Below are 27,052 nucleotides of genomic sequence, written 5' to 3'. Positions count from 1 at the left end.
AGCATCTCATATTCTGCCTTGGTAGTCTCGACCCTGACGGCATCAACATCGATTTCCCTAACATCCGGTAACCACCCCCCTCTGTTCCCCCCCCTCCCACACCACACCTTTTGTTTCCTTCTGGCCCCTATAACCCTTCTTTTGCCCCTCTCCCACCCTGCCCATCAGCCTAACACCTTCCTCCCTTTGGTTCCCTACCTTCTTCCCTCTATTCTATAGTCTACTGTCCTCTCCTATTAGAATCCATCTTCTTCAGCCCTTTGCCTCTTCCACCTACCACCTCCCAGCTTCACACATCATTTCCACTCCCTCCCCGACCTACCTACCTTCCCCCGCTCACCTGGATTTGCCCATCACCCGCCAGCTCCTGCTCATCCCCCTACCCTTTTATCCCGGCTCTGCCCTCTTTCTTTCCAGTCCTGATGAGGGGTTTCGACCTGAAAATATCAATTGTTCATTTCTATCCCTAGATACTGCCTGACCTGCTGTGTTGCTCCAGATTTCCAGCATCTGCAAGTCTCTCTTGTGTCTCCAGTTTAGGTGGAGTCTCAGGTACAGCATGAACAAGGATACAGACTGGGTGAACAGAATAGTCAGTTTCTTTGTTACATATTCTATGTAATTATACTGTATATTTGTCATTGTGTCATGGATTTATCAGGAGAAAAGAAACTGGCATTTATATCGTGCCTTTTAAATCACATCAGGAATGTGCTTCAATGTCAACAAAATTCTTTTGAAGTGTAATCAGTGCTGTACTGTGGAAAATACGGTGTTGTCTTGTTCACAGCAAGGCTTCATAAACATGAATACAATGACCAGATAATTTTAGAGATAAATGTTGGACTGAAGTAGTGCCATGGGACTTTGTCCATCCAACTGGGAGAACAGACAAACCCTTAGTTCAACATCTTTCCGAAAAGGAATCTTTCCATGGGCCATGTCACTTACTTCACCTCAACCTATTAAAATAACCTTTCTCTCTCATGTACTTATCTACCTTCCCCTTTACTGTGTTCATATTCTGTGCCTTAGATACTCCAGTTTCCAAGCTTCACTTTCTCACCATTCTCTGAGTATACAAGGTTTTCCTAAATTCATTCCCAGATCTATTTATGACCATATTACATTAATTTTTCCATGGACTTTGAACTGTGCTTCAATATAATAATTATTTTAACATGGAGAGCAGAACTGTGCACAGAAATCTAAATGTGGTCTAATCAAGTTTAATGCAACCTCTGCATTTAATCCTCATAGTCCAGAAATGAACTTGAAAGCTGTCTTTGTACTTTATAGAACATCAAACAATACAGCACAGTACGGGCCCTTCGGCCCACCATGTTGTGCCGAACTATATGAACACCTCCTCCATGATCAACTTAACCCTTCCCTCCTGCACAACCCATAACCCTCCACTTCCATGTGCCTATCTGAGAGCCTTTTAAATGTCCCTATTGTATCAGCCTCTACAACCACCCCTGGCAGTGTGTTCCAGCCACCCACCACTCGCTGTGTAAAGAACCTACCTCTGACATCTCCCCTGAACATTCCTCCCCTGACCTTAAACACCCTGAGGAAAAGGTGCTGGCTGTCCACTCTATCTATGCCCCCATAATCTTATACACCTCTATCAAGTCACCTCTCATCCTGCATTGCTCCAAAGAGAAATGCCCTAGTTCACCCAACCTTTCCTCATAAGACATGTTCTCTAATCCAGGCAGCATCCTGGTAAATCTCCTCTGTATCCTCTCATCCTTCCTATAATGAGGTTTTTCCAGATTGAACTCCATCTGCCACTTCTCCGCCAACTCTGTATCCTGTCTATATCCTGTTGTAACCTATGACAACCTTCTACACCATCCACAACCCCTCCGACCTTCGTGTCATCCGCAAACTTACTAACCCACCCTCCACTTTCTCATCTGGATCATTTATAAAAATCACAGAGAGTATGGGTCCCAGAACAGATCCCTGCGGAACACCACTAGTCACCGACCTCCAAGCAGAATAGTCTCCATCCACTACCACCATTTGACTTCTGTGGGCAAGCCAATTCTGAATCCATGCAACCAAGTCCCCATGGATCCCATGCCTCATGACTTCCTGGATGAGCCTACCATGGGGAACCTTATCAAACACTTTAGTAAAGTCCATATACACCACATCCAACACTCTACCTTCATTTATTTGTTTTGTCACCTCCTCGAAAAACTCAATTAGTCTCATGAGGCACGATCTGTCCCTCACAAAGCCATGCTGACTATTCCTAATATGACTATACTTCTCCAAATGCTCATAAGTCCTGTCCCTAAGAATCCTCTCCAATAGCTTGCCCACCACTGACATAAGACTCACTGGTCTATAATTCCCAGGATCAGCCCTATTATCTTTCTTGAAAAAGGAACAACAGTAGCCTTTCCTCCAATCCTCTGGTACCACTCCTGTGGCCAGGGAGGATGCAAATATCATTGTCAACACCCCAGCAATCTCTTCCCTCACCTCCCATAGTATCCTGGGTTATATCCCATCCGGTCCCGGGGACTTATCTATTCTAATGTTCTTCAGAAGTTCCAGTACCACCTGTTTCACGCTCCAGCACATTAGCCTGTTCTACACTGACCCCACATGCGTCGGAGTCACCACGCATTGTAGCCTAGTGGGCAGGCACAGTAGTGTAGCGGTTAGCATAACGCTTTACAGCGCCAGTGACCTGGGTTCAAATCCGGTCACTGTCTGTAAGCAGTTTGTACGTTCTCCCCGTGTCTGTGTGGGTTTCCTCGGGGTGCTCCGGTTTCCTCCCACATTCCAAAGATGTACAGGTTAGGAAGTTGTGGGCATGCTATGTTGACACTTGCGGGCTGCCCCCAGAACACTACGCAAAAAGATGTATTTCACTGTGTTTCAATGTACATGTGACTAATAACAATCTTATCTTATCTAAACACTGAAGCAAAATATTGAGGACCTCCCTACCTCCTCCGCCTCCAGGAACATGTTCCCCTTTATCCCTGAGTGGTCCTACCCTCATACTAGTCATCCTCCTGTTCCTCACATACGTGTAGAACACCTTGGGGTTTTCCTTAATATTATTTGCCAAGGCCTTCTCATGTCCCCTTCTAGCTCTCCTAAGTCTCTTCTTAAGCTCCTTCCTGGCTACCTTATAATTCTCAAAAGCCCTGCCTGATTTTTGCATCCTAAAGTTTAAGTATGCTTCCTTCTTCCTCTTGACTAAATGTTTCACCTCTCTTGTCAGCCATGGTTCCTTTACCCTATCATCCTTACCCTGTCTCAGTGGGACAAACCTATCCAGAACCCCATGCAAGTGTTCCCTAAACAGCCTCCACATTTCTTCTGTGCATTTCCCCGAGAACATCTTTCCCAATTTACGCTCCCAATATCCTGCCTAATACTGTCATAATTATCCCTCCCTCAATTAAAAACTGTCCCACATCCTCTGCTCCTATCCTTGTCCATGGCTATGCTGAAGGTCAGGGAGTCGTGGTCACTATCTCCAAAATGCTCACCCACCGAGAGGTCTGTCACTTGACCAGGTTCATTGCCGAGTACTAGATCCAGTCTGGCCTCTCCTCTAGTCAGCCTGTCCACATACTGTGTCAGAAACCCTTCCTGGACACACTTAACAAATTCTGCCCCATCTAAGCCTTTTGCACTAAGGAGTTGCCAATCAATATGAGGGAAGTTGAAGTCTCCCATGACAACAAACCTGTTATTTTTGCACCTTTCCAAAATCTGCCTACTTATCTGCTCCTCAATGTCCCGGTGGCTATTGGGGGGCCTATAGAATACTCCCAATAGAGTGATCGTTCCATTCCTGTTTTATGCCTGAAGTGGTGTTGCTACTTTTAATGGTTGTGGATCTGTCGGCCCAGAACTCACTATGTCTCTAGCCCATTTAGTCTTTTATTTTCCAAGCAGTAGGTAACCTCATTAATCCTCTCACACTTACCTAGACTCATTTATTTGCCATTTACACATCAAACTTAAAAGTTTGTTGACATATTCTCTTAAGATATTATGGTCCTCCTCTGGATAACCTTTATCCACCAATTTTTTTGTTATATTTAGACTTTGATGTTACACTTCTCATTCCCAACTCAAAATTATCTGCATGATCAGCAGTAGTGCCAGCATTGCTCATGGAACATGTTATATGGCACTCCCTGCACAGTAGCACCGGACCATCTTCATCACATGTTGATGTTGAATAGTTGAAGAAAGTCCATCACTGTTTTTCATGTATAGACAATAAAGGGTTAGCCTTTCTGGTGGGTCTACATCTAGAGACAGGAAAAAAAGCTCACAATGTTGAGTGGTGTCACAACAACAACCTTGCACTCAACATCAGCAAGACCAAGGAATTGATTGTGGACTTCAAGAAGGGGAGGTCGAGAGAACACACACCAGTCCTCATTGAGGGATCAGCGGTGGAAAGGGTGAGCAGCTTCAAGTTCTTGGGCATCAACATCTCAGAGGATCTATCCTGGGCCCAACACATTGATGAAATCACGAAGAAGGCATGCTAGTGGCTCTACTTCAGTAGGAGTTTGAGGAGATTTGGTACGTCACCAAAAACACTCGCAAATTTTTACAGATGTACGGTGGAGAGCTTTCTGACTGGTTGCATCACTGCCTGGTATGGACGCTCCAATGAGCATGATCCAAAGAGGCTGCAGAGGGTTGTAGACTCAGCCAGCTCCATCACTGGGACACCCTCTCCACTATCAAGGACCTCTTCAAAAGGCGGTGCCTCAAGAAAGCAGCATCCATCACTAAGGACCCTCACCATCCGGGACATGCCCTCTTCTCATTACTACCATCAGGGAGGAGGTACAGGAGCCTGAAGACCCACACTCAAGTTTTCAGAAGCAGCTTCTTTCCCTCCGCCATCAGATTTCTGAACAGTCCCTGAACCCATGAACACTACCTCATTATTCCTCTTTTGCACTATTTGTTTATTTTTGTAACTTATAGTAATTTTTATGTCTTTACGTCTTGCACTGTACTGCTGCCACAAAACAACAAATTTCACAACATATGTCAGAGATAGTAAACCTGATTCTGATAGCTCATTTTCAATGCATTAACACACATTGTGGGCTGGACCAATTCGAAAATACTCAAGCTTGGGAAAGTCCTTTTAGGAAGTCAGGACATATGAAAAAAGAGATTACTGTTCAAAGCACAAGACTTATGCAGTGATCCGAAATTGTTACTGTAAGCTTCTGATTTGGAGCTACAGTTTACGTAGTTCACTACAGGCCTCCAGTGGTGGGTATATGCACCGCAATACATAAGTGGCCAGGCAGCTGTGAAATTCCCTATAACCTAAAAATTTTGGCTGGACAACTCACAGGCCGCAGTGGAATTCAGGCTTTTTGTAATCTCTTGCACTATTTCACACAAGAGCTTATGGGTTTTCCATCCATATCAAAAGGAATCATTAATTTCATGACATTGCAGCTTCAAAAAAGGAAGCTAATAATGCTGAAGAATAACATTCTAATGATGTTTAGATTGGAAATGTACACTGATTTGAAGAATAAGGAACAATAACTTCCATTTATAAAGCACCTATTACATTGCAGATGTCACAAAGTGCTCCAGGTATCAAAAAGAATTGATGTTGAGTTACATGGGGGAAATAATAGGACATAGGATCACCAGCTTGATCAGTGTTGTAGGTTTTAAGAGGAACCTCAAGAGGAGGAAAGGAAAGGAGTAAAACTGAAATATTCAGGGAGGGAATTTCAGAGAGGGCTTTGCCATTTCAAGGCACCAGCATCAATGGTGAAGTCATCAAATTCATGGATGTTCAAAAAGCCAGAATTGGATGTTTGAAGAAATCTTAGTGCTGTAGGGCTAGGAGAGATTGCAGAAATGGGGATCAGTGAAGGCACAGAGGGATATGAACAAGGATGAGGATTTTAAAATCAAGCTATTGTCTAAATAGCATTGTAGCTCACTGAGCACAGGGATGATATGCAACAGATTTGCTGCAAGTTAGATAGCAAAATAATTTTATAGTAAAATTATTAGAAATCCATGCCAGGAATAGATCATAATATAGATTTAATTAGATTACAAGAGTGTCAGATTAAAGGTTTAAATAGTTAGAAATACTCAAAGTCATTTGGAATTTAAATTGATCTCTAGACTTGTTCATTTATACATATAAACACTGAATTATTGGTTACAGCTGTATTTTAATTGAATACCAATTTATACAACATATTAAATTATTAAAATATCTCAATGAGCCAGTTTGAAAAAAGTCATACTGGTTATTTTAGTAGATGTTTTGATTTTGAAATGAACTTAGATTCTATATTAACCACATCACATCCCCGAAGACCAAATTGGAACTGCAAATTTTTTTGTTATTTCCATTTTTTAAGATATTAAATACAACTTCTGAACAGAATCAATGCCTTTTATATTCAATGGGCATTGAGTATAAGAGTCTGTAAGTTATGTTGCGGCTGGATAAAACTTTGGTTAGCCCTCATCTGAAGTATTTGTGTGCAATTCTGTTCACCCCTTTACAGGAAGGATGTGGAGGCTTTGGAGAGGGTGCAGAAGAGGTTCACCAGGATGCTGCCTGGATTAAAGGGTATGAGCTACAAGGAGAAATTGGACAAACTTGGATTGTTTTCTCTGGAGTGCTGGAGGCTAAGGGAAGACCAGAGGTTTATAAAATTATGAGAGGAATAGATAGGGTAGATAGTCAGAGGGTTTTTTTTTCCAGGGTAGAAATGTCAAATACTAGAGGACATAGCTTTAAGGTGAGAGGGGGAAAGTTAAAGGAGATGGACAGGGTTCAGTGGCAGGTGCCTGGAAGGCGCTGTCAGGGGAGGTGGTAGCAGAAGCAGACACGATAGTGGCGTTTAAGAGGCATTTAGACAGGCAGATGAACATGCAGGGAATGGAGGGATATTGGATCATATATACAGAGACAGGTTTGGTTTAATTTGGCATCATGGTTGGTACAGACATTATGGGCCAAGGGGCCTGTTCCTCTGCTGTACTGTTCTATTCTATGTTCTATGTTTAATCAGTCTTGAGTTCAAAGGAAAGTTTCTTAATTTGATTTCCCTGAGTCAAAAGCAAACAAGGAAGCAGTCACATTTATCTGAACTGTCCCAGGATACCACTGGACCACAACCATCCTATGAGCAAGCAGATGCAGATTAATATTGGTTTGAATTTTGACAAAGCTTCTGTGATTTAAGTGTTTTTCAAAGATTAGTTTGTTTACAACTGCTTTTTGTACCTACTAAGTTCTTTTATTCAATTCATCTCTTTGTCAGATTACAAATTTATTCTGAATTTCTAAATCCAAGTTGCTTGTGAAAATTAGAAACTGTAATGGTTCCATCAGCAAGCATCAGTGTTCCTCAACCAGATCCCAGCATAGCTCCACAATAAAATACTCAATGCTCTTTAGCCATTCAATGTGACCTAATTAACCTGATCATCAGAACATTGGTTGACACTTACTATGTACAAATTGTCTGTTGCACTTCCCAACATTATAATACTTCACAAGTTCTTAATAGGTAACAAAGTATTTGGTGCCACCTGAGCTTCTGTAAGGCTCTACAGAAACGTGTTCTTTATTGCTCCAATCATTTTTTTAATCCATTTTGAAGAATTACCCTGAATTCAAGTAGCAAGTTTGCAGACGACACAAAGGTTGGTGGTGTTGTGGATAGTGTGGAGGACTGTTGAAGATTGCAGGGGGATATTGATAGGATGCAGAGCTGGGCTGAGAAGTGGCAGATGGAGTTCAATCTGGATAAGTGTGAGGTAGTACACTTTGAAAGGACAAACTCCAAGGCGGAGTACAAGGTTAATGACAGGATTCTGGGTAGTGTGGAGGAGCAGAGGGATCTGGCGGTTCATATCCACAGATCACTGAAAGTTGCCTCACAGGTGGATAGGGTAGTTAAGAAAGCTTATGGGATGTTAGCTTTCATAAGTCATGGGATCGAGTCTGGTTAGACCACACTTGGAGTACTGTGTCCAGTTCTGGTTGCCTCATTATAGGAAGGATGTGGAAACGTTGGAAAGGGTGCAGAAGAGATTTGACAGGATGCTGCCTGGATTGGAGATTATGAGCAGAGACTAAGGGAGCTAGGGCTTTACTCTTTGGAGAGAAGGAGGATGAGGGGAGACATGATAGAGGTATACAAAATATTAAGAGGAATAGATAGAGTGGACAGCCAGCACCTCTTTCCCAGGGCACCAGTGCTCAATGCAAGAGGACATGGCTTTAAAGTAAGGGGTGGGAAGTTCAAGGGAGATATCAGGAGGGAGGTTTTTTACCCAGAGAGTGATTGGTGCATGGAATGTGCTGCCTGGGGTGGTGGTGGAGGCTGATACGTTGGTCAAATTCAAGAAATTGTTAGATAAGCATATGGAGGAATTTAAAATAGGGGGATATGTGGGAGGAAGGGGTTAGATAGTCTTAGGCATGGTTTAAAGGATGGCACAACATTGTGGGCCGAAGGGCCTGTATTGTGTTGTATTGTTCTATGTTCTATGGTATAACATCTGTGATGAAGTTAAAAGGAGCCTTTCAAATTTATTCTGCTCAAAATCCATCTTTCGGTGTTCCACATTATACTTTGGTTGTCACTTCCTCAAATGAGAAAATGAGATTGTTCAGGCAGGATCTATATATTGAAATAATGCTGATTACCACCAGCGAGCTTCTAATTGAATAGATAATACTGAATTCAAACGTTTTATACAAGATTAAGATTTACTTATTTCTAATCTAACAGTACCTCCCCAGTACCCATTAAATCTTTAATAGTTTTCAATGCCTCACAAATTTCCTTTGTCTCCCTCAGCATGAACGCCATGTATCCTTCAGCATTCAATTCATTCTAAGGTGGGATAAAAAGGGAAAAAAATTGCTGCTAGCCATCATCCCGGTATTGCATGTTAAAGCTATTTATGATAGCAGATATTCCCATTGCCTAACTCCAATCCCTACAATAAGGCAAATTTGGAAATGTTGCTGTTGAAAATACATAGAGAAACATGGAGCATTCTATTCAGTTTGCCCAAATTTAAAGTACCCTCAGCCAATGGCACTTCCAAAGCTGCTAAATAATGACATAGCAATGGTACTAGAACTGAGCCTTTACTCTGTTGGTTGAAAATGAGGATATATACAAACAGGTCATGGGTTCAACCTTATAGCAGTACTGTTTGCTACCAGAAAAGGCAAGAGACAGAATAAGGGTAAAATTGGTTCACAGCAGAAAAACAATTAAACATTTTTCACAGCATTCAATTTATTTTTCTGCATCCTAATGGAAAAGTGAATTGGGCATGATGTAAACTGACCTGTTGTTTTGTTATCACCTAGTTTGCACCATTGCTGAAATCTAATTTCTCCACCAATGTGTTTTGAAGATAAATGGGGGAAAACAATTTGTATTGGTAACTAGAAGGAATACATTTAAAACCATTGTTTAAAAAGGTGAGGTTAGATTTTTTTTGGAATGATGTGTTAGCTCCCTATGTATTAAAAACAAAATTGTTATTAACGTTACAGCAAACTGGGGAAATACTTAAACATTAAGAAATGGGTGTGGAGACAGCATGTAGGAATGGCATTCCCAGAGATGGAATTCTGCGTAAAAGTTGGGCAGCAACTGTGGGAAAGTGTTAATGGAGAGTCAGTAGCCCCTTATCAATTCTTTAAGAGTGTCACACAGGAACTGAGGCTGAATAGCATCACAGTTCTATGCTATAAAATCTTCCAATTTGTTTGGATATACAGCCTTTCTTCCCCAAGATATACAAGTGGCAGAGAGAGAAAGTTACATCTGCCATGAACATAAAATGAGACATTTCAAACTGTTGTAGAGAATGGGCGTTCCACCAGAAGGAATACATTATGAGAAGACTCCTTAAATTGGGTAGATACATTGCTGGAAAGAGTTGTTTTGAAGGGTTAGGTGTCAGGAAAAAAATGGAGATTCAGGGCTAAATGGCCTCTTCCTCACAGAAAGTCCAAACAAAGGCAAAACAAAGCAAAAACGCACAACAGTCTATTCCCTTCATGAAGTGATAAATTAAGCCGATCAATACTTGATAGTAAGATAATTTTGAAGTAACAGAAATCTTTACATACAATACCAATACCAATATCACCAATACCAATATCACCATTAATCGTGCAATAGAATCTTGTCAATATTTCTCCATTCAAAGATCCTTTTAAAGTATAATTCCAAAACACAAGCCCAACTTTGCATAATTATGTAAAGATACAAACAGGTTATCACCATTTTGAGTTACATTTTGCACAAAATTTCAGACCAAGAAGCTATGAACAGGATACAACAACCTGTTTCATGTGGTCACCAAACTCACAGGTGTATTATATAGACACCTGTTGCTGTCTTTTATATGCATCTGGTGTTTTAACATATAATTACTACAAAGATAATAATTCCAAAACCAGGATTTCAATAAATTACCCTCCAACATTTTAGACTTGGCCACCTGCAACAAAATCATTGTAATTTTCCAAACATAGAAACTTGCAGCAATACCAAAGAAGGGCAGGTGGCAGAAAGCCTATTGTTTGAAACAATAGAAGACAAATCCAGAGCACAGAAAAGGGGAGAGTAAAACCTAAGAAGTACTTAAAAATAGCAGAATAAAAGACAGTGCAGGAGATATCAATCGCTTCCTAACATCGGACATAGTAGTCTAATGCAGAAAGTAGGAATTATATAACTGAACCACTCATTTAAACAGAAACCATTCTGGATATTAAGGATGATCAGATGGGCTGAATTGCATTTGCTACTATAACTATTCTTATGATATTCATGCCTTTGGATATACTGAAAAATTTATTAACCTCACAGCGTGACACTTTACACAGATCTCTCTCTTGTCACTTTGCCTTCCTGAAGTTTTTCCACCAGCCCTCATCCCTAGTACTGGAAAAATCCAAACAGATCTTGTTAAACTTGAGCCTTGCAAAGCCATCCACAAATTTAACTCTGAATCTCATGTCCAATGCATGGGAATAAAACCTGTCCACCAGAGGGACAGGTGTAAAAGTGAAGAGTTTTTTTAAACTGGCAAGTCTCATATTTTCACGTACTTCTCTTGATGCATAACTGTGTGATCTATTATTAATCTCAAATCATGTAACAGCAGGGTTTTTAATCAAAGAAATTTCCAGTTCCTGACAGCATTAAATAATCCAGATTTATTCACTTCTGACAAGAATACATCAATAGAAATTCAACAATTTTGACCATACAAAAAAACAGTACAGATTGATTTTTTTCCAATTTTTTTTGTATTGTGTAGAGAATATATATCCACCAACCTTCAACAATATTATGAGCAAGTTCAAAGTAACAGTAAAGTTGTATAAATTCCTCAATCCTTGTACTAACAAAAAGTTATAACCTCAATCAGTTACAGAACTTACCAAAAAGGACAAGATGGCACAATCACAGATTTTCTGTTGTTGTTTTAAAGATATTAAATCAATTAATCTAATAACTTCTATCAACAATTGTGATCAGCGCAGCCCCTTCATGACTAAAACAGAGTGACTTAAACCTTCATTCAGTTTCAATAATGAAAAAACAAGTTTCATACTGAATGCAGCAATAATCATTCAGCAACGGCAGGATAAAAGAAAATCTATGTCAAAATGTTTGACAAATAATTGTGAATTGCTTTTGTTTATAAACACATCATGACATTATTGCTTGAAACAAAAGAAGACAAATCCAGAACGGAGAGAGTAAAAGCTTAGAAGTACTTAAAAATAGCAGAATGAAAGACATTGCAAGAGGTATCAATCGCTTCCTAACATTGGACATAGTATCCTTAAAACATCGCATCAGAGTGTCACTGGGATAAAACTGATGGACTGCGACTTGTTAATTTTAATCTGAGATAGCTCCCCCTTAAGAGTTATGAGATCAGATCTCAAGTCAGTGCAGGTAATATTTTGCTTATGTTCAAGTCTCTGGTGAAAAAGTTAACAATTTTCACATGGTTTTAAATTTTTTGGGTGAGGTGGGAGTGTGAGAATATATTGACGAAAAACTGGATTTTGAGAAGAAGTCTAAAATAAATTTGATTGGCACTGAAATGAAAATCAAATACTGAAGCACACTGTAGGATTTGGTCTACTTCCTCTCAGCACCAAACTGAAAGAGAAGCACATCCTTTTCACAGAATAGGAGTATTCAAAACAAACTCACCGAAGAGCTTGCTGGGAGTGTCCTCGCTGTCATTTAATTCCACAGGCACAAGCAGAGACTCATTTAACTCATTGTCTGAAGTGGTCGCCTTGTCCTCACCTCTCGATTCTGCATTCATTTCAGCTCGAAGGGACAGCAAGGGTTTGCTGAGCTGCTGTCCAGAAATCATAGGATCCTGGGAAAGAAAATGATGAGTGAAACAAGGTTAGCTTTGGCGTACACTCTCCCCTTATCTAAGTCCCAGGCAGCTCCAGCTGCTATTGCAAGCTGCAGTCAAGTGAAGAGCTATTATAGATTCAATGAGTTTTCCATTACTCTCCGCCCTATTAAAGATCTACTAGCATGCGAGGATTTTACTATGCTTTGTCAAAATACACTTTTTCAAGAAAAGCTGATTAAAGAAAGCATGGTGGTGCAAGGCATGCTGCCCAGCATTTTATTTTAAAAGAAAGTCTATTTATGTTTTCAAAAATTGTGTAGTTCTTGTCATCATCAGATGCACTTATTGCTTATTCCCTGGACCAATCAAAAAGATAAGTTTTCACTTTTCACAGGCAGACTTCTTCAGCATTGACTCTAAGGAAGGCTGTGTGCTGTGAATAAAATTCAATTTATAATAAAAACCTCAATACTCACATTTTTTGCATTTCATATTTATAAACTGCATTAATTAGTAATTCCATAAGTTAGTTCAATGTGAAGTTAACGATTTCTGATCACTTCAGAGAAGATCTAACAAAAGTAATAACTTTTAGAGTTCTTTCTCCTTGATTATTGTTTGACCTCTGTCAGTAAAAGCAGGCAAGGAAAGGGTAAACGGCCTGCTATTAAACTGTCTGACATTTACCTTTGATGGCTACAGCTGCTCTTGAAAACCTTCACTGATGAAAACTGGGAAGGACTAAACTCCCTGAGCTACGCTTCGTCTATTTATTGCAAAGTTTATGCCTAAATGGTTCTAAGTGAAGAACAGGTGACTAGCATTCATTCTATACTAGATAGTGTTCTGTGTCCACTCACCACATTGGTCGATGAATGCCTGTGGGTTTTTAATATATTCATTTCTGAAAATAGTATTTGATATGACACATGATAATCTATGAAAATGTTAATCAATAAAAATAGTTTAAGCTGTCATCAAATGCACTCCTTCAGTCAATACTAATATTGCTGTAAACAATGTCACTGTCATCAGGGCTTAATTTGCACACCACTTAAATATTGGACTTTGTACATCAGTGTGCTGGTCTTCAAAGAGGTAAACACATTTTCCTCGTTTTAGGACTGATGCACTCCACATGCATTTAGCTGCAGCAAATTCTCTCCTTTGAATACCTTGATAGGTCCACTGGAGGGCAAAATTAATACTTAATTGAATCTCACCATCATCAAAATAATCAATACTTTTTTATTATTTATTCTTTACAGTCTGTTGACTGTTTGAAACCTCACGGGGGAGGCTGGAAAGGATTCATGATTTTAACATGCTGTTGTTAAACAATACAATTTTCAACATGCATTATGTTTGGGCTTGTGGAAGTGTGACTGGGTTAAGTGCACGCACTGAAAAGAAATTAATTTCTGACATCTAAGCACAAAAAAAACAGTGGGGAAATAAACCGTAGCTGCACACATGGAAGAAGGTTGTTTCTGAAGCGTTTTATCATACCAAGAGCAGAGCTGAGCTTTCATAATGCTGACATTCCTCATCCTGACAATCCTAAACAAGTGGAAAGGATGAGACCATAGATATCATCTTTCATTGCAATCTCTGGTTCCAGAAATAATATGACAGCAGTTTTTTTATATACTGTTAATTAATAAATAAAATTGATCCCAAATTTAGTTCTGAACATAATTACACTAATAGTTTAATCCAATATTACAGTCAGGAATTAATAAATAAAACTACATTTCTGCTGCTTTGTGTACACATGAACCTGTCACCACAGAGAGCCTCGTTGAAATGCTGGAGCCCAAGCAGTGGCATTTTCTAAAATCGAAGATCATTAAATTAACCTTTAGTGCTCCAAATGCCTTTCATTGGATGTTCACATTTGCTTTCTCACTGTCCAGCCCTATTTGCTTTTACAATGGTCTTCAGTAAGCTTTACAGGCGAGCTCAAGGCAAGCAGCATAATCTCTCCCATAGAAATACCAACAAGCAGCATACTGTTTATGTATGACGACTGAAAACTTTTACAACTGAATATTAATTACCATCTCAAAGGAGAGTGCAGACAGACTCCTGACAATATGCGTACAAAATAAATGCTCGATGCATATCAAAAAGAACAAGTTTCAAATGGAGCCACAAATCCTAAAAGATTGATGGAGACCAGCAGGTTCAAATGTAACCAAATGCATTGATAAACGATGTATACAATAAGAAAAAATCTAATTAATTACAAGTCCTCAGTGTTCACCTCTAGTCAGGATATGCCAGTAATAACATGTTGTAAGAAAGATTCAAATCAGTCCGAATCTGACCTTAGGTTTAGTTATGGTAGTGGTAGACACTAGGTACTCACAGTCCACGCCATACTCTCTTCAAATGTGCAATAAAGTATTCAAGAACTGCTCTTGCAGAGAACACTTCACGCATTCGGCATTTCCTTCTGCACCCAATGCCACTGAGCTCAATATTCTTTCAGTCGAGCTATTTGTCTAGCTTTCAGTCGCACAGCATAGTTCAATTGGCAATCCTTGGGCCAAGACAGCTGAATCATTTCACTACCTATATAGTACGCCATTTTGAAGCTATTATACCTTTACACTGTCCTTTCATTGCAGTTCCTCTATTCTTGCTTTGTGAAAACAGAATTTTAAAAAATTACAGTGTAAATTACAGTTGTAGTTATAAAATTTGTAAATTGTAGTTATGTTACATCACCTTAAAGTTTTAGAACTGTAAGATCATGATTGCAAATAAATTTAATCATCTTGGACATACTCATCCCATAAAACATTTCGATGCAAACCACTTCAAAAACAAAGTACAGAAACAAATTTATTTTTACCACCTTGCAAAATGTACAACAGCAATGATACTATATTCCATTCTACGCTACTACCAAGGGATTTCTTGTCAAAGTCAACTTCCAAGGCAGCCTCATGGGAACTGTGCTGTGTGCATTCTCATGAAAGGTGTGAAAATCTGATTTTCCAAAATGGATCAGTAATTCTCTATGAAGAAAAAAAACTTAATCGATAAATCTTTGCTAAGTAGATTGCAAAGGAAAAAATATTCTTCCATTGACAGCTCATTAGGAAGTCTAAAACAAACTAAGCAGAGTGCTAGCAAACCACCTCCATACCAAGAGTTCCAGGTACTTGCACTGTGGTAACAGCTAATTGGAGTGCTTTACCACCCTAATGAGAGGCATGGTGTGCAATCTGTAAATCTGTCTGAAACAATATAGTGCAGATAATTAAGCTTAGACACAGCTGACAAAATGAGCTACAGAAACAGGGTTACAATGAGGAAGTTTTGGCTCATCATGGTGTACTTTGTTGGTTCACAGTATAGACAGGTTTGTGTTTTTAAAAATAAAAAGCATATCAAATATTGCATAGTGTAGCGTCAATAAAAGTGCATGGATTATTGATCTACTTTTTCCTACAGCTTGTATTGTGAAAGACATTGTTTACTAATGTTCTTAAGTAATCATTTCAAAAACATTATCAGCGATATGCTGTACTTTTCCAGCTGAAAATCAAGCTCTTCAAATTTTTTAATGTTTTTCAGCATCTTACCATGGGACATTGACCTGACTAGAATTACTTAGATTGAAATAAATACTTCCATTGTGTTCTCAGTGTGAGTTTTTTTTCCTCCCCTTTATGAGCTAAAGCCAGCCACACCAGCAAGCTACTGCCATGGTGGCTGATTTAGTTCCATTCCTTTGCCCAACATACCACATGACCCGATCAATAGCCAGGTTATGAGACAGAGGAGGCTAAAGAGAGATTATGCTGATGAGGTAGGTGACAGAATTATCTCAATGGATATGTTCTCTGTATCACCTTCAATCTTTTCCAGTTCTGACTAGAATAAAACAAACAGGAAACAAAAATGAAGCAGGCCCTGACTGAGTTGTTTTGAACAAACAAATACCAAAGGCAATCTCCCATTCTAGGACAAAAATCTATATCATTAATTAATTGGAACATTTTTAACATAGCATTTATTATAAAAATAATGTTACTACAACAGCTGCATAGTTACAAGAAAATTTAAGCAGAAGAAATGACCAAATAAACAGCACGTGTAGAAAGACACGCACAAAGTTACGCCACAGACATTTAAGCTGCGATCCCATTCCTCAGAAACACAAGTTCAAACACTTGCCTTAAGACATGTACTCATACAAAGAGACAAACAGCTTATTTCTGCCTGTTCTTCCTGTTTATATTAATAACAAAAACAGGCATAAAAGCAATCACAGAAACTTTTAATGGCCAATGAAGAAACTCCATAAGCAATTAATGTTTCTATCCAGGTCATGGTAGAAATAGGTGACAAGGATGCACAAGCTCTAATTTGACAGTCCCACACTCCATGTGGCGTGTAGCATGTAGGAAACATGGGTAAGAAAATCAGAAGAATAACTTGTTGGCCATGTCTCCGAGCTACATTACTTTTAAGGATGGCTTTCTCACTGGAAGCACCTGATACTCTTAAATAAGCTCTTTTGATTCCATAATATCCCACTGGGGATCTGATGTGAGCTATTAATTCAAACAGATTTTCAAAAGTGAGCACAAACTTGTCCTCATCTATTTACAACCAGCAGAAATCTCCAAATGGTGACGAGGAGCTACAAAAACATGGCTGTGTTTCCCACACCATTACACATCACCAAACCCTATTTCTTTTCTTCAAGAAGTGAAATGTTAGTGCAACGCCTTCAATATTTTTAGTGAATCAGTAATACGGACATAACATGAACTTTGAAATTTCTGGAGTTATGCTGCTCAGTGTCATACAAAAGATGCTTTAACAACATCAAAAACTTACATCTGGATGGCATCTTTAATATCATAAAATGGCACAAGGTTAGTCTCAGGAATCTAAACAGATTAAAATTAACAAATCAAAGGAGGAAACGCTAGCACAGATCTCTATAAGTTCAAAAAATGTAACCTTTGAGTAAAGAGGGGTGGAAGAATGGGAAATTCGGGAAGTAATTTCAGTGTTTAGGGTCCAGACAGCTGAAATTATAGCAGAAAATGGGGATGCACAAGCAGCTCAATTTGGATGTACACAGAGTTTCTGAACAGTCAGAGGCTGAAGGAATTTAACAAAAGGTGAATTAGTGAGAAGTGAAGAATTTCAACAGGGATTACAATTTTAAAAATTCAAATTGTTCTGGTGTCAGAGGTGCGGCAGGTCAGCAGCCACTGCCCTCCCCACTTCTTCTTCATTGATGCAATAAATAAATAAAACTAGCTCAAAATTATACGTACAACAGAGATTTACGTTTGCCTATTGCATCAAAGAGGAAGGTGATTGGTGAGCCAATGGGTGAAATCTTGCTGGCTGTTTGCAAAGGAAACACCTCTCATTCAGTAATTCAAACTGAATTAAGTCCCAGTGTTACACACAGACACTGTGAGTCAGGGACTTAATGTAAGCTGTGTTGGACTCTGTCCAGCAGCAAGGCCCAGTCTTGCTGGGATTCTCCAACATTACACTGGGGAAATCACCGGTAGGATCCTACGCCAAGTTAGGTCTGGCAGAGAATCTAAAACCCAGCTGATTCCAACACAGGTTCCAGGCCTGAAGATTTGGAGGTACTCAGAAAAGTTATTTTTTTCATTATTATTTTGCATTGGTTTAAATATTTAATTAGTTCTAAGTGTTCTTATTTAAATTAAAAAAATGTTTCACATCAATTTTAATAGTTCTTAAGATGTTTCTGAATGGCAACGTTTTTCCCCCAGGATTTCAGGGGCAGGATATTTCAGGGTCATTGTGAAGACAGGATCTCTGTACTATGTCATCTCAGACCTTATTGCTATGTGACCTCATTTGAGGGTGCAGACGGTTATTGAGATGGAGTCTCCCAGCCCAGGTAAACACAGATGTGCAGAGTCTCCAGGCAACGGAACAGGTCCAGCACGATCTGCCCATTGAATTATCTTAAAAGAATCGTGTATATTCCAGTTAAACATGCCGAATAATGTTGCAAGATAATTTATGCTCAAACAAGAGATGCGTCTCACACATCTGAGATTACTGCATATAAACATTCGCAAAATTAAAGTCATCCTAGTCCAATCAATTACATCTTTCACAACTACTTATCACAAAAGAGTACTCTTTTTAGGTGAAATCAGTTAATGCACGCACATCCCCAAATGCAAGTTGCAAAACTTCTGATGTAGAATCTTTTACCACCTTTGGACATGCCAAAAGTTTTCACTGCCAGAGAAGTATTTATGAAGTGTAATTACTAGTGCAGCCAACTTGCAATATTGGATAGGTGTCAACAGTGAGCTAATAGCCAGCCCCTCCGGTTTTAATGCTCATTTTTTGAGGAATTGTTGTTGTTTAGAACTCCAGAGTTGCTTGGACACAAGAAATTCTCCAGAATTACTTGCCTGCTTTTCTACAAATATGATTATCTATCTCAACCTGAAAAGACAAATGTTCCTTGGTTAATATCTCCTGTGAAAGATGACAATGTATGGCAGTATAGCACTCCTTTGTACTACACTATTGTATGAGCCTAGATTATTAACCCATAACATTTTGACTAAGAGACAAGAACGGCATCATTAAGGTAGTTGTTATTTGATATAATACCTAGGTTAACGATCCTAAGGGCTATTCAACATGACCAAGACTCGAACTTAGTAGGACTGGCTTCATTCTCTTGGCATTCCGCCACATCTGTGACATCTGTCTCCTCCAGTGTCAATCTCTTGCTTTTCACTTAACCTCAATTCATCAAATCGACCACACATCATTCACTTCAGACTGACCAACCTCTTTAATCTCAAAAAAATCCTCACTTGAGCCAATAAAAACTTACACTGATGAAAGATAATTTAATTTAAGCGGACTTGCAAATTCTCTGGAATCTGTACAGTTTTTCTACATTACAAATATTGTTGCGGTACAAAATACAACAAAAAACAAGCAAGGAAATTTGATGAAAATAAATGGGGTAGAATCTTGCTTTAATGGTAACAAAAAGTGAAGGATATGACATCGGTCTTGAATTAAACAACCCCCTCCACATTCAGTTCAATTGATTTCAATAGAACTGAATATAAAATGCAGTGTATACCAATGCAGTGCAAGCCAATAACATACCATGCAAGAGGAATATTTACTCCCATTAATCCTAATTAGGACTAAATTACCAAAACATATAGATCTTACTACTTACTAAACATTCTAAGCAGGTGTTTTCTTGAATTTAAAAATGTATGTGGTTCTTTTCTGTATGTGGTTCTAAACTCTGTACCATATACCAGATAGGTACCTTTATTCAGCGTTTGGCCTAAGGTCTCTCACACCTAAAAGAATTGGATCTATTCTTGCCCATTACTAAAGACAAAACTGTACTTTTACTTCATGTTTTCAGTAAAAGCAAATATCAGCACAACAGAAATAATGCCCAGACCTGTCAGTGATCCCTGGCTGGACTTGAGGAAAGTCATCAGAAAAGGAGAGTAAACATCCTCAGACTCGAATGCCCCCAGATTTTCTGGCCAACCATAAACACTAATGGTTCCTATGGTGCAACAATTAACTGGCAATTAATCCAGGCACAGAATGCTGATGTCCATCAAACAACCAACATCACCAATGCTGCTGGATGTGACTCATCGTCACCACTTTAGTCCTTCCCACTCTCACAATTCTGCCAAAAGAATAGAAATTTCAGTAGTTCACAATTGGTTTTTGTTGGCCTGCAGTGGTTTCATTATTTGGATATTTATTTTTTTATTCATATAATTTGAGACCTTTTTACAATACTTAACATTGAAGCATCCAAAATGATTTATTTTTCAACTGAACGCCCATGTTGTGCAACACTTCTCAGGATTTAGAATCACCATAACTGATTGTGCTGAAAGGATTTATGTGCATTGATATATTTTTTCCAACTAATGTATACCTACCCCTTGTCCCAGTAAAAAAAATGCAATCTCATTTTGTCATCTGACTTCATATTATACATTGGATAGTTAAACCTACCAGAACTGTAGCAGATTTATACTGTCTGCTCATTTATACCTGGAACTGCACTGCAAGTACCCCTATTGAGCAAATATACTGGACATACATCTTAAAATATCCATGGTTTGACAATACACAGCTTTCCTGTCTATAGTTAACAGCTGACACCATGGAAAGTCTGTAGATTTGGACTTAAATGTTCTCTGGATCCTACAAGACTGTTTTTATTTTGGAGTGATTTGTTCCCAGCAATAATGCTTCCTGCTTGTGGAAACATTCTAAATCCACCCACGGCACAGCTTCAGAGAGCCCTTCTGCGTCTTTTACATTTCATAAAATTGGCTTTGCCAATCAAGGGTAGCAGTTAGCATTTTGGTTTTGGATTTGTTTATATTGAGGTTTTCATTCTCCACAATGTGTAAAGTGATCCATGAAGGCAAAAAGCTAGGGCACTCCTCTTGTAGCTTAACAACAATTACAATAGAAGGTAAATGAGCAAGAGTACTTTCTTTAAAAAAAGTTTCTAATTCTGGGGCAAATGACTAATATAGCCTAACCAAACTCAGCTCACTATATACCCAGTAAGGAAGGAATAGAATCAAATTCATTGAATGGGTGAAAAAAACCGAGGCAGGAATTAGACCAGGCCTACAGATAAACAATGAAAATAGGCTTATTATTTTCTAAGAGTATACAAAATGAAGAACAATCCAAACAGAATAATGTCATAATGTCAGATTTTGCAGATAAAATACATCTTTCTTTGAAATCAGAAATCCTTGTGTGCAAAGGAAAAGATTAAAAATTTCAATTTGAAAGACTGCAAGCTGAACTGATAATTCAACAATAACTCACCAATAGAAGTAAAATAGTCCTAAACAAAATAAGCCAGTCAGTGGGATTGTTTACTGCTCATTCTACAGCTACGTAGAATTTTTAGCACATGGTAAAACCATGCAAGACTTTTGCCTAACTGAGAGTTTAATAGATTAAAATAACCTATAAATTACTGGTTTTTAAAATATGTCAGATAATTTTCATCTCTCTAATTTCTTTAAGAAACAGTGCAGAATATTTCCCTACTAAGCACTTAAAAAATCTACCACAGATTCTCGCTTATTTTTGAAATTTTGACTGAAGAAACTAAACAACAGTTACAATTTCTAATGACAGATTTTCTGACAAACATATAAGAATTACAAGGTATTTGTAAAAAAAAAACTTAAAAATGAAGACATATTGTGGTCTTATTAATGGAAAACATCAGTTCATAAAAGTATTTTTAATGCTCCAATAATTTTCATCTGCAGCATCATGCAAAAAGCATTTACATTTCCCCACATTGCTTAAACTTACTAATTGTATATTTAGCACAAATTACTTATTATTGGCTTCCAATTTTAGCATCGGTCACTTCACAAAAAATACTCATTTTTGACATTGGCAAATTATGCAACAAGAAATGCAGAGGAAATCTCATCCCTGAATTAAAAGCAAAACATCAAAACTGATTCAGTAAACCAGTCAAATGAAGCACTGCCATGTAATATATATGAAAATTTAAATGTTGAGTTAAATTGTAATAGTGTATGCTTCAAATGCAGTTAATAAATATTTCAAAACCAAAATAAATAATTTCCCTGTTCCTGAAGCCCAGGTTAGTTATTTTTAATATATTATAATTTGTGTATATAAATGCTTTAAGCTTTTTGATCTTTAGGGTTAATATTATAAATATGGTCATTGTGTAGATTTAATATTAGATTAATATTGTTCTACAGTTCCTTTCACACCAACCCCCACAACTTACACTCACATGCTTGCGTGTGTCTCTTATACACAAACACACATACACACAGAGTCTCTCAGCTTCAAGTCACAACACTTTTATTCTTTCTGTTCCTCATTTAACAAGCAGAGCTGTATTATGCTTTTCATACCCAGGAAACATACAAATGCACAGCTAGTCCGAGCCCTCAGGCCTAGGGATCATGATGGCATGGTTAGAGTGTTCCCAGGGGAGAGCAGTGTGAGAAGGGTGACTGGACGCTGTAACCTGCCTGCCTCAGCTGAGACATAAACAGGAGGGTAGTAATACTGATGAACATACCTGTCATTCAGAGGATGTGGCCTCACTCAGATTGAAACAATTGTGGAAAATGTCTAAAAACGGGAAAACTGCCGACATCTGACAAGAACACACCAAATTTATAATGCACTTCAGCACAGTATCATGTAAATCATACTTTAAGTAAATGATTTGTCAGTAAAGTTTGAATATTACACAATTGCACATTTGATTAGCAACAGTGTTTATTTTTTGGAGCATTGATTGTGATTTAATTTATAACCTAAACCTATTTTAATATAGTCAATTTCAGTCTAAACCTAAGTAAGCAATTTAAATAGCTCTTACCAGTAAAATGGCCATCTGATTACTGTAAAGTTGCTTAAACAAGGGAAAGTTAAGATGGTTCTTTACAAATTAAAAGACTTCTGGAAAGAACAAAAGCTTTTTCCAGTGTCTGTTTTTACATAGCAGCTGATTTATACCCACTAATCCTCTAGTGATTGAAAACATGTTTCTTTAGTCCCGTAGTATTTCACTTGAGAAATCTATTCATGGAATTGCACTAAAATTTTTAGTACTTCCCCATCTCATACCATCTGCTAACGTGGTCAATTTTGTTTAAATGTTTATAATTAGTATGTAACAATGCACGTAAGATGCAAAATTCTGTTCCTTCAAATGAAGCAACTTTTTACTCTCAAATTAAGTCCCTGGTATTCCAAAATCTGGTGTCAAATAAGGTTTGAAACTGATTTTACAGAGATCAAATCTTTTAAAAGTAAAATTACATAAAAATAAAGTGTTCATGGGTATTTTGATAAAACAACCAACTTTTTAATTTAGCTGTGGGGTTTATCATAATGACACAAACACTAAAATATTCTAAAATTATGAGAAATTATATTTTTTCAGTGTTCAGTAGACATTTCTTTTTTTTAAAAATTTAGAATCTTATTGCTAAAAGGATGTGAACTGTTATGGACAATGAACACTAATGGACTTACACTACCTGAATAAATCAAACTTGGATTCTACATTTACAAACAGTTCTATTAAATAATGAAACATATGTAGTTGTAAAATTTTCAAAATAAAAATTGTTCTGAACACCCAGTGCCCAGAGAACTTTTCAAACGGTATAGGATATTGTAAAATAATTTGACTGTTTTGTTCATAATGGAGAGGGAACATGGGAAATACATATAGGGGAAGAGAGAATAATTGATAAGACAGAAAAGGATCAACACAGACTTACACGTAAACCCACACAAGCACAAAATACACACACGCATGCTAAAATTCGTTTAATAACAATATGGCATTATATCTACAATAAAAGCCCATGACATCTCCTTCAACAAATATGACCTTTGCAGAGATGAATATACTGAGATTAGATACTCTGGCATTCATCTTCTGTGGCTTAAGAAAGTTGAACACTAACAGAAATACAAAATTTCAATTTTAATACATGGATGTACACTTTGAATATTATGATGTGATTTGACAAGTTGCAAACTAAAGTCAGCTGAATCCAGCAATTGGAATGAAGACTTGAACAAATTTTTAAAGTCAGGTCTGATCTATTACAAGACTGCCAATTTGGCTGCATGATGTTGTCCATAACACAGATAGGCATGCTATTCAAATCAGGCGATGAATTAAAAAGCTATTTTTTCTGCTGTTACTACTGCTGATGATTAACATTAATTAATGGAATTCTTTGAAATAACTTTCTTATGCTTGACATTTATTGTCTGAAAATTTGAGGGAATAAATGACTTTATTTAACTACTAGATCAGTGAAGTTTAAGCCAATTAAATGATAAAGCTTTTATCATCCACTTATTTACAGAGAATTAAGCAGATCAGAATAACTCTGTGGAAAATAAGCACATTGTACTTGTGCTGTACTGCATAGTTTTAAAATGTACTAGATTACAATTAGTAAATATTCCCAGATCTATAGTTGGAATACTTGAACAGTTTAACCCTAAGTAATTCAAGTTAATAACAAAAAAAACCATCACATAGAGTTAAAAAAAAAGAAATAACATAAAAGTATGTCTAACAGATATGAATTATTAGAACAAATGTATTGCAGGTAGTAAATATTTGAATTGTATTATGCACAGACCAAAACTAATCCTGCTTGAAGGCAGAGCACTCACTTTTGAGGACCAATATCGAAAAGAATCTTCAAAACAATTATATTTTCCGTGAACTGTACATTTGCTCATTAAATCTGCTAAGGCAATTCGAGTGGTCAAGCTTGCATTTCAATCACAATTGAAGCTCTCCTGTATCCATTTTCTAACAGACTGAGATGCTTTCAAGTAACATCTTTCACAGAAATTTTACACATCTACACAGCTGCCTTGTACCTTCAATGTATAAAATTAAATGGTGATATATGTCCTGAATTAAATGTTTCATAATTTATTTTGCAATTTTTTTTACAATTTTACCAAAATATTCTTAGAAAATGCTTACTTTACACAGCCTGTTCTTAACCAACCTTCCTTACCCAGAAGAGCATAATTCCACCAGTTCCTGTGATTATATGCAGAGAAACAAGAAGAGTACAAGCCTGGGATTGCTTTCTAGATGATTGTGCTTAAAAGCAAAGGACACGAATAGTAGAACTACTCAGAATACAAACAACACAAGAAGCACTAGTGACCCATCTGGTATCCAGTAGACAAAGACGAAATGGCTCTAAAGCCCAGCATGTGAGGCCTTTGAGAAATATTCTTCTGGCATTTCATCACAGCAGCCCTAGACCAGTTTATCTTGGTTGCTTGAGGGAGTAAATAGAGCTGTTTATTAAAGCTACTCTGCTGTATTACATTAGACGCAGCAGACCACCTGGACCTTTTGGATTGTTGTAGTTTTTTTTTAATTTGCAGACTGGCTTCTGTACAATGGAAATTATTACATTTACTGAGGTCACACCTAATTTAGATTAGAGGTAAAATACAGAAGGCAGGGTAACATAGCAAAACATTAGTATAAAGCTATAAATCACCCACCAATGTATCCAAATCTGAGTCTTCACACCGCCTCAATGGTGTGCCATGTATAAATAACAGTAGAAATGGGATATGATAAATTCATATTAAGCAGTAAACAGAGACCAAAAAAAGGAAAATAGTTTTAAACATTAATTCTCAGATTACGATGTTGAATTTCTCACTAAAATTGCTGCAAGTAACTGCGGACCAGACAGTAGAAGAAAGGTATTGTAAATATGAATTATATGAATCAAACTGTTATACCCCATGGAAAAATAAGAGAGGAGTTGAGAAATGGCTGACTCCATACCTGACCAATTACAGCATGCATGGTCCCTGTATCCTGCTGGGCCAAGAGATCGCTATCCATCACACATATCTTGTGAGGAGCAGAATGGGGGTTTCTGCCATGCATCTGTCAATCAACGCTTGCAGTCAAAATCATCACCAAACAGAGGCAAAAGCAAAAAGTCAAGCTGCTTCACCAAATAGGATTGAAAAAAAATCACATGACAGCAGTACACAGACACACACACACACACACACACACACACTGCATGTATTTCCTGCACATAAGTGACCTTGCTTCAAAACAGCAAGATGCAGAAATCTGAAATCTGTTAATAAGCCTTTGTTTTAAATAAGCTTTATTTGGAAATGCTATGATTTCTGTAATTCTGTAAAACACCACAGTTGGTTGAAGATAATTTTTATTGATGTTCAGAATCTTAAAACTGATGCACTAATTGGTTTAAAATAGCCATTTTCCCCCCAATAAATAAAAAAGTTTATGTATCATATCACCAAATTTCATATTTAAATGATGTTAAATTTTCCAAAATACTTTCTGAAGTGCACTAAACAAAATGCTAAAACAGCTCCCAGTTTAAACAAACAACAACACAAATAACTGTCAAATGGAAAACATCTACCACTACAGGAAATATTGCTGCTTGTCACAAGTAGTCACTGTGAATGAACTTAATTGTTGGCTAGTCACCAATTACTTTCCATGTACAGCATAAAGACACTTCTAAGATGACAGTTAACCACCTTTCGATTTGTTCTTTTTTTTACTGAAAGTTATGCAATTAATGCCAAGAAGTTATTTCAATTTAAATGGGGAGTTTTCGAAACTTGGGGGTTTGCAGCATGAAAACATTTCCCACCAGAAACTCCCCATGCATGATTTATTTTTGAAACAAAAAAAATCACCCTAATCTTTAATGCAATCAAATGTGTCCTTGCTTATTTTAATCTGCATCATATTTCTTCCGTTATATAGCGATGTCAAACCATGGACGGCAACACCAGAGCCGATCATGGTCCAAACTCTAACCCTCTGGGATAAATTATAAAACATCATGAAGGGAACTGTTCAGCTCTTTATATTTTTACCTCCGAGATAATCCCAGCCACACCCACCGGCTGCAGCCGGACAAGCCTTTAACCGCTGTCAAACTACTGCCACTCTGGGGGAAGAAAG

General features: G+C 37.8%; 1 protein-coding gene across 1 annotated transcript in view; it reads right to left on the bottom strand.

Moving 5' to 3' along the window:
• The window catches only part of pou6f2 (POU class 6 homeobox 2), a 473,064-nt gene extending 447,083 nt beyond the window's left edge, over nucleotides 1–25,981 (bottom strand). Inside the window, exons 1-2 of the mRNA XM_052022624.1 lie at nucleotides 25,877–25,981; nucleotides 12,285–12,459 (exon numbers count right to left, since the gene is read on the bottom strand). Of these exons, the coding sequence (XP_051878584.1) occupies nucleotides 12,285–12,459; nucleotides 25,877–25,981 (280 nt within the window). The remainder of the gene's footprint in view (nucleotides 1–12,284; nucleotides 12,460–25,876) is intronic.
• Between the last annotated feature and the right edge of the window lie 1,071 nt (nucleotides 25,982–27,052).

This window comes from Pristis pectinata, chromosome 9 (genome assembly GCF_009764475.1).
Source record: "Pristis pectinata isolate sPriPec2 chromosome 9, sPriPec2.1.pri, whole genome shotgun sequence".
In the NCBI taxonomy this organism is placed as follows: domain Eukaryota; kingdom Metazoa; phylum Chordata; class Chondrichthyes; order Rhinopristiformes; family Pristidae; genus Pristis; species Pristis pectinata.
The sequence above is the reverse complement of the archived record's forward strand: the minus strand, read 5'-3'. Positions and strand labels throughout refer to the sequence as shown.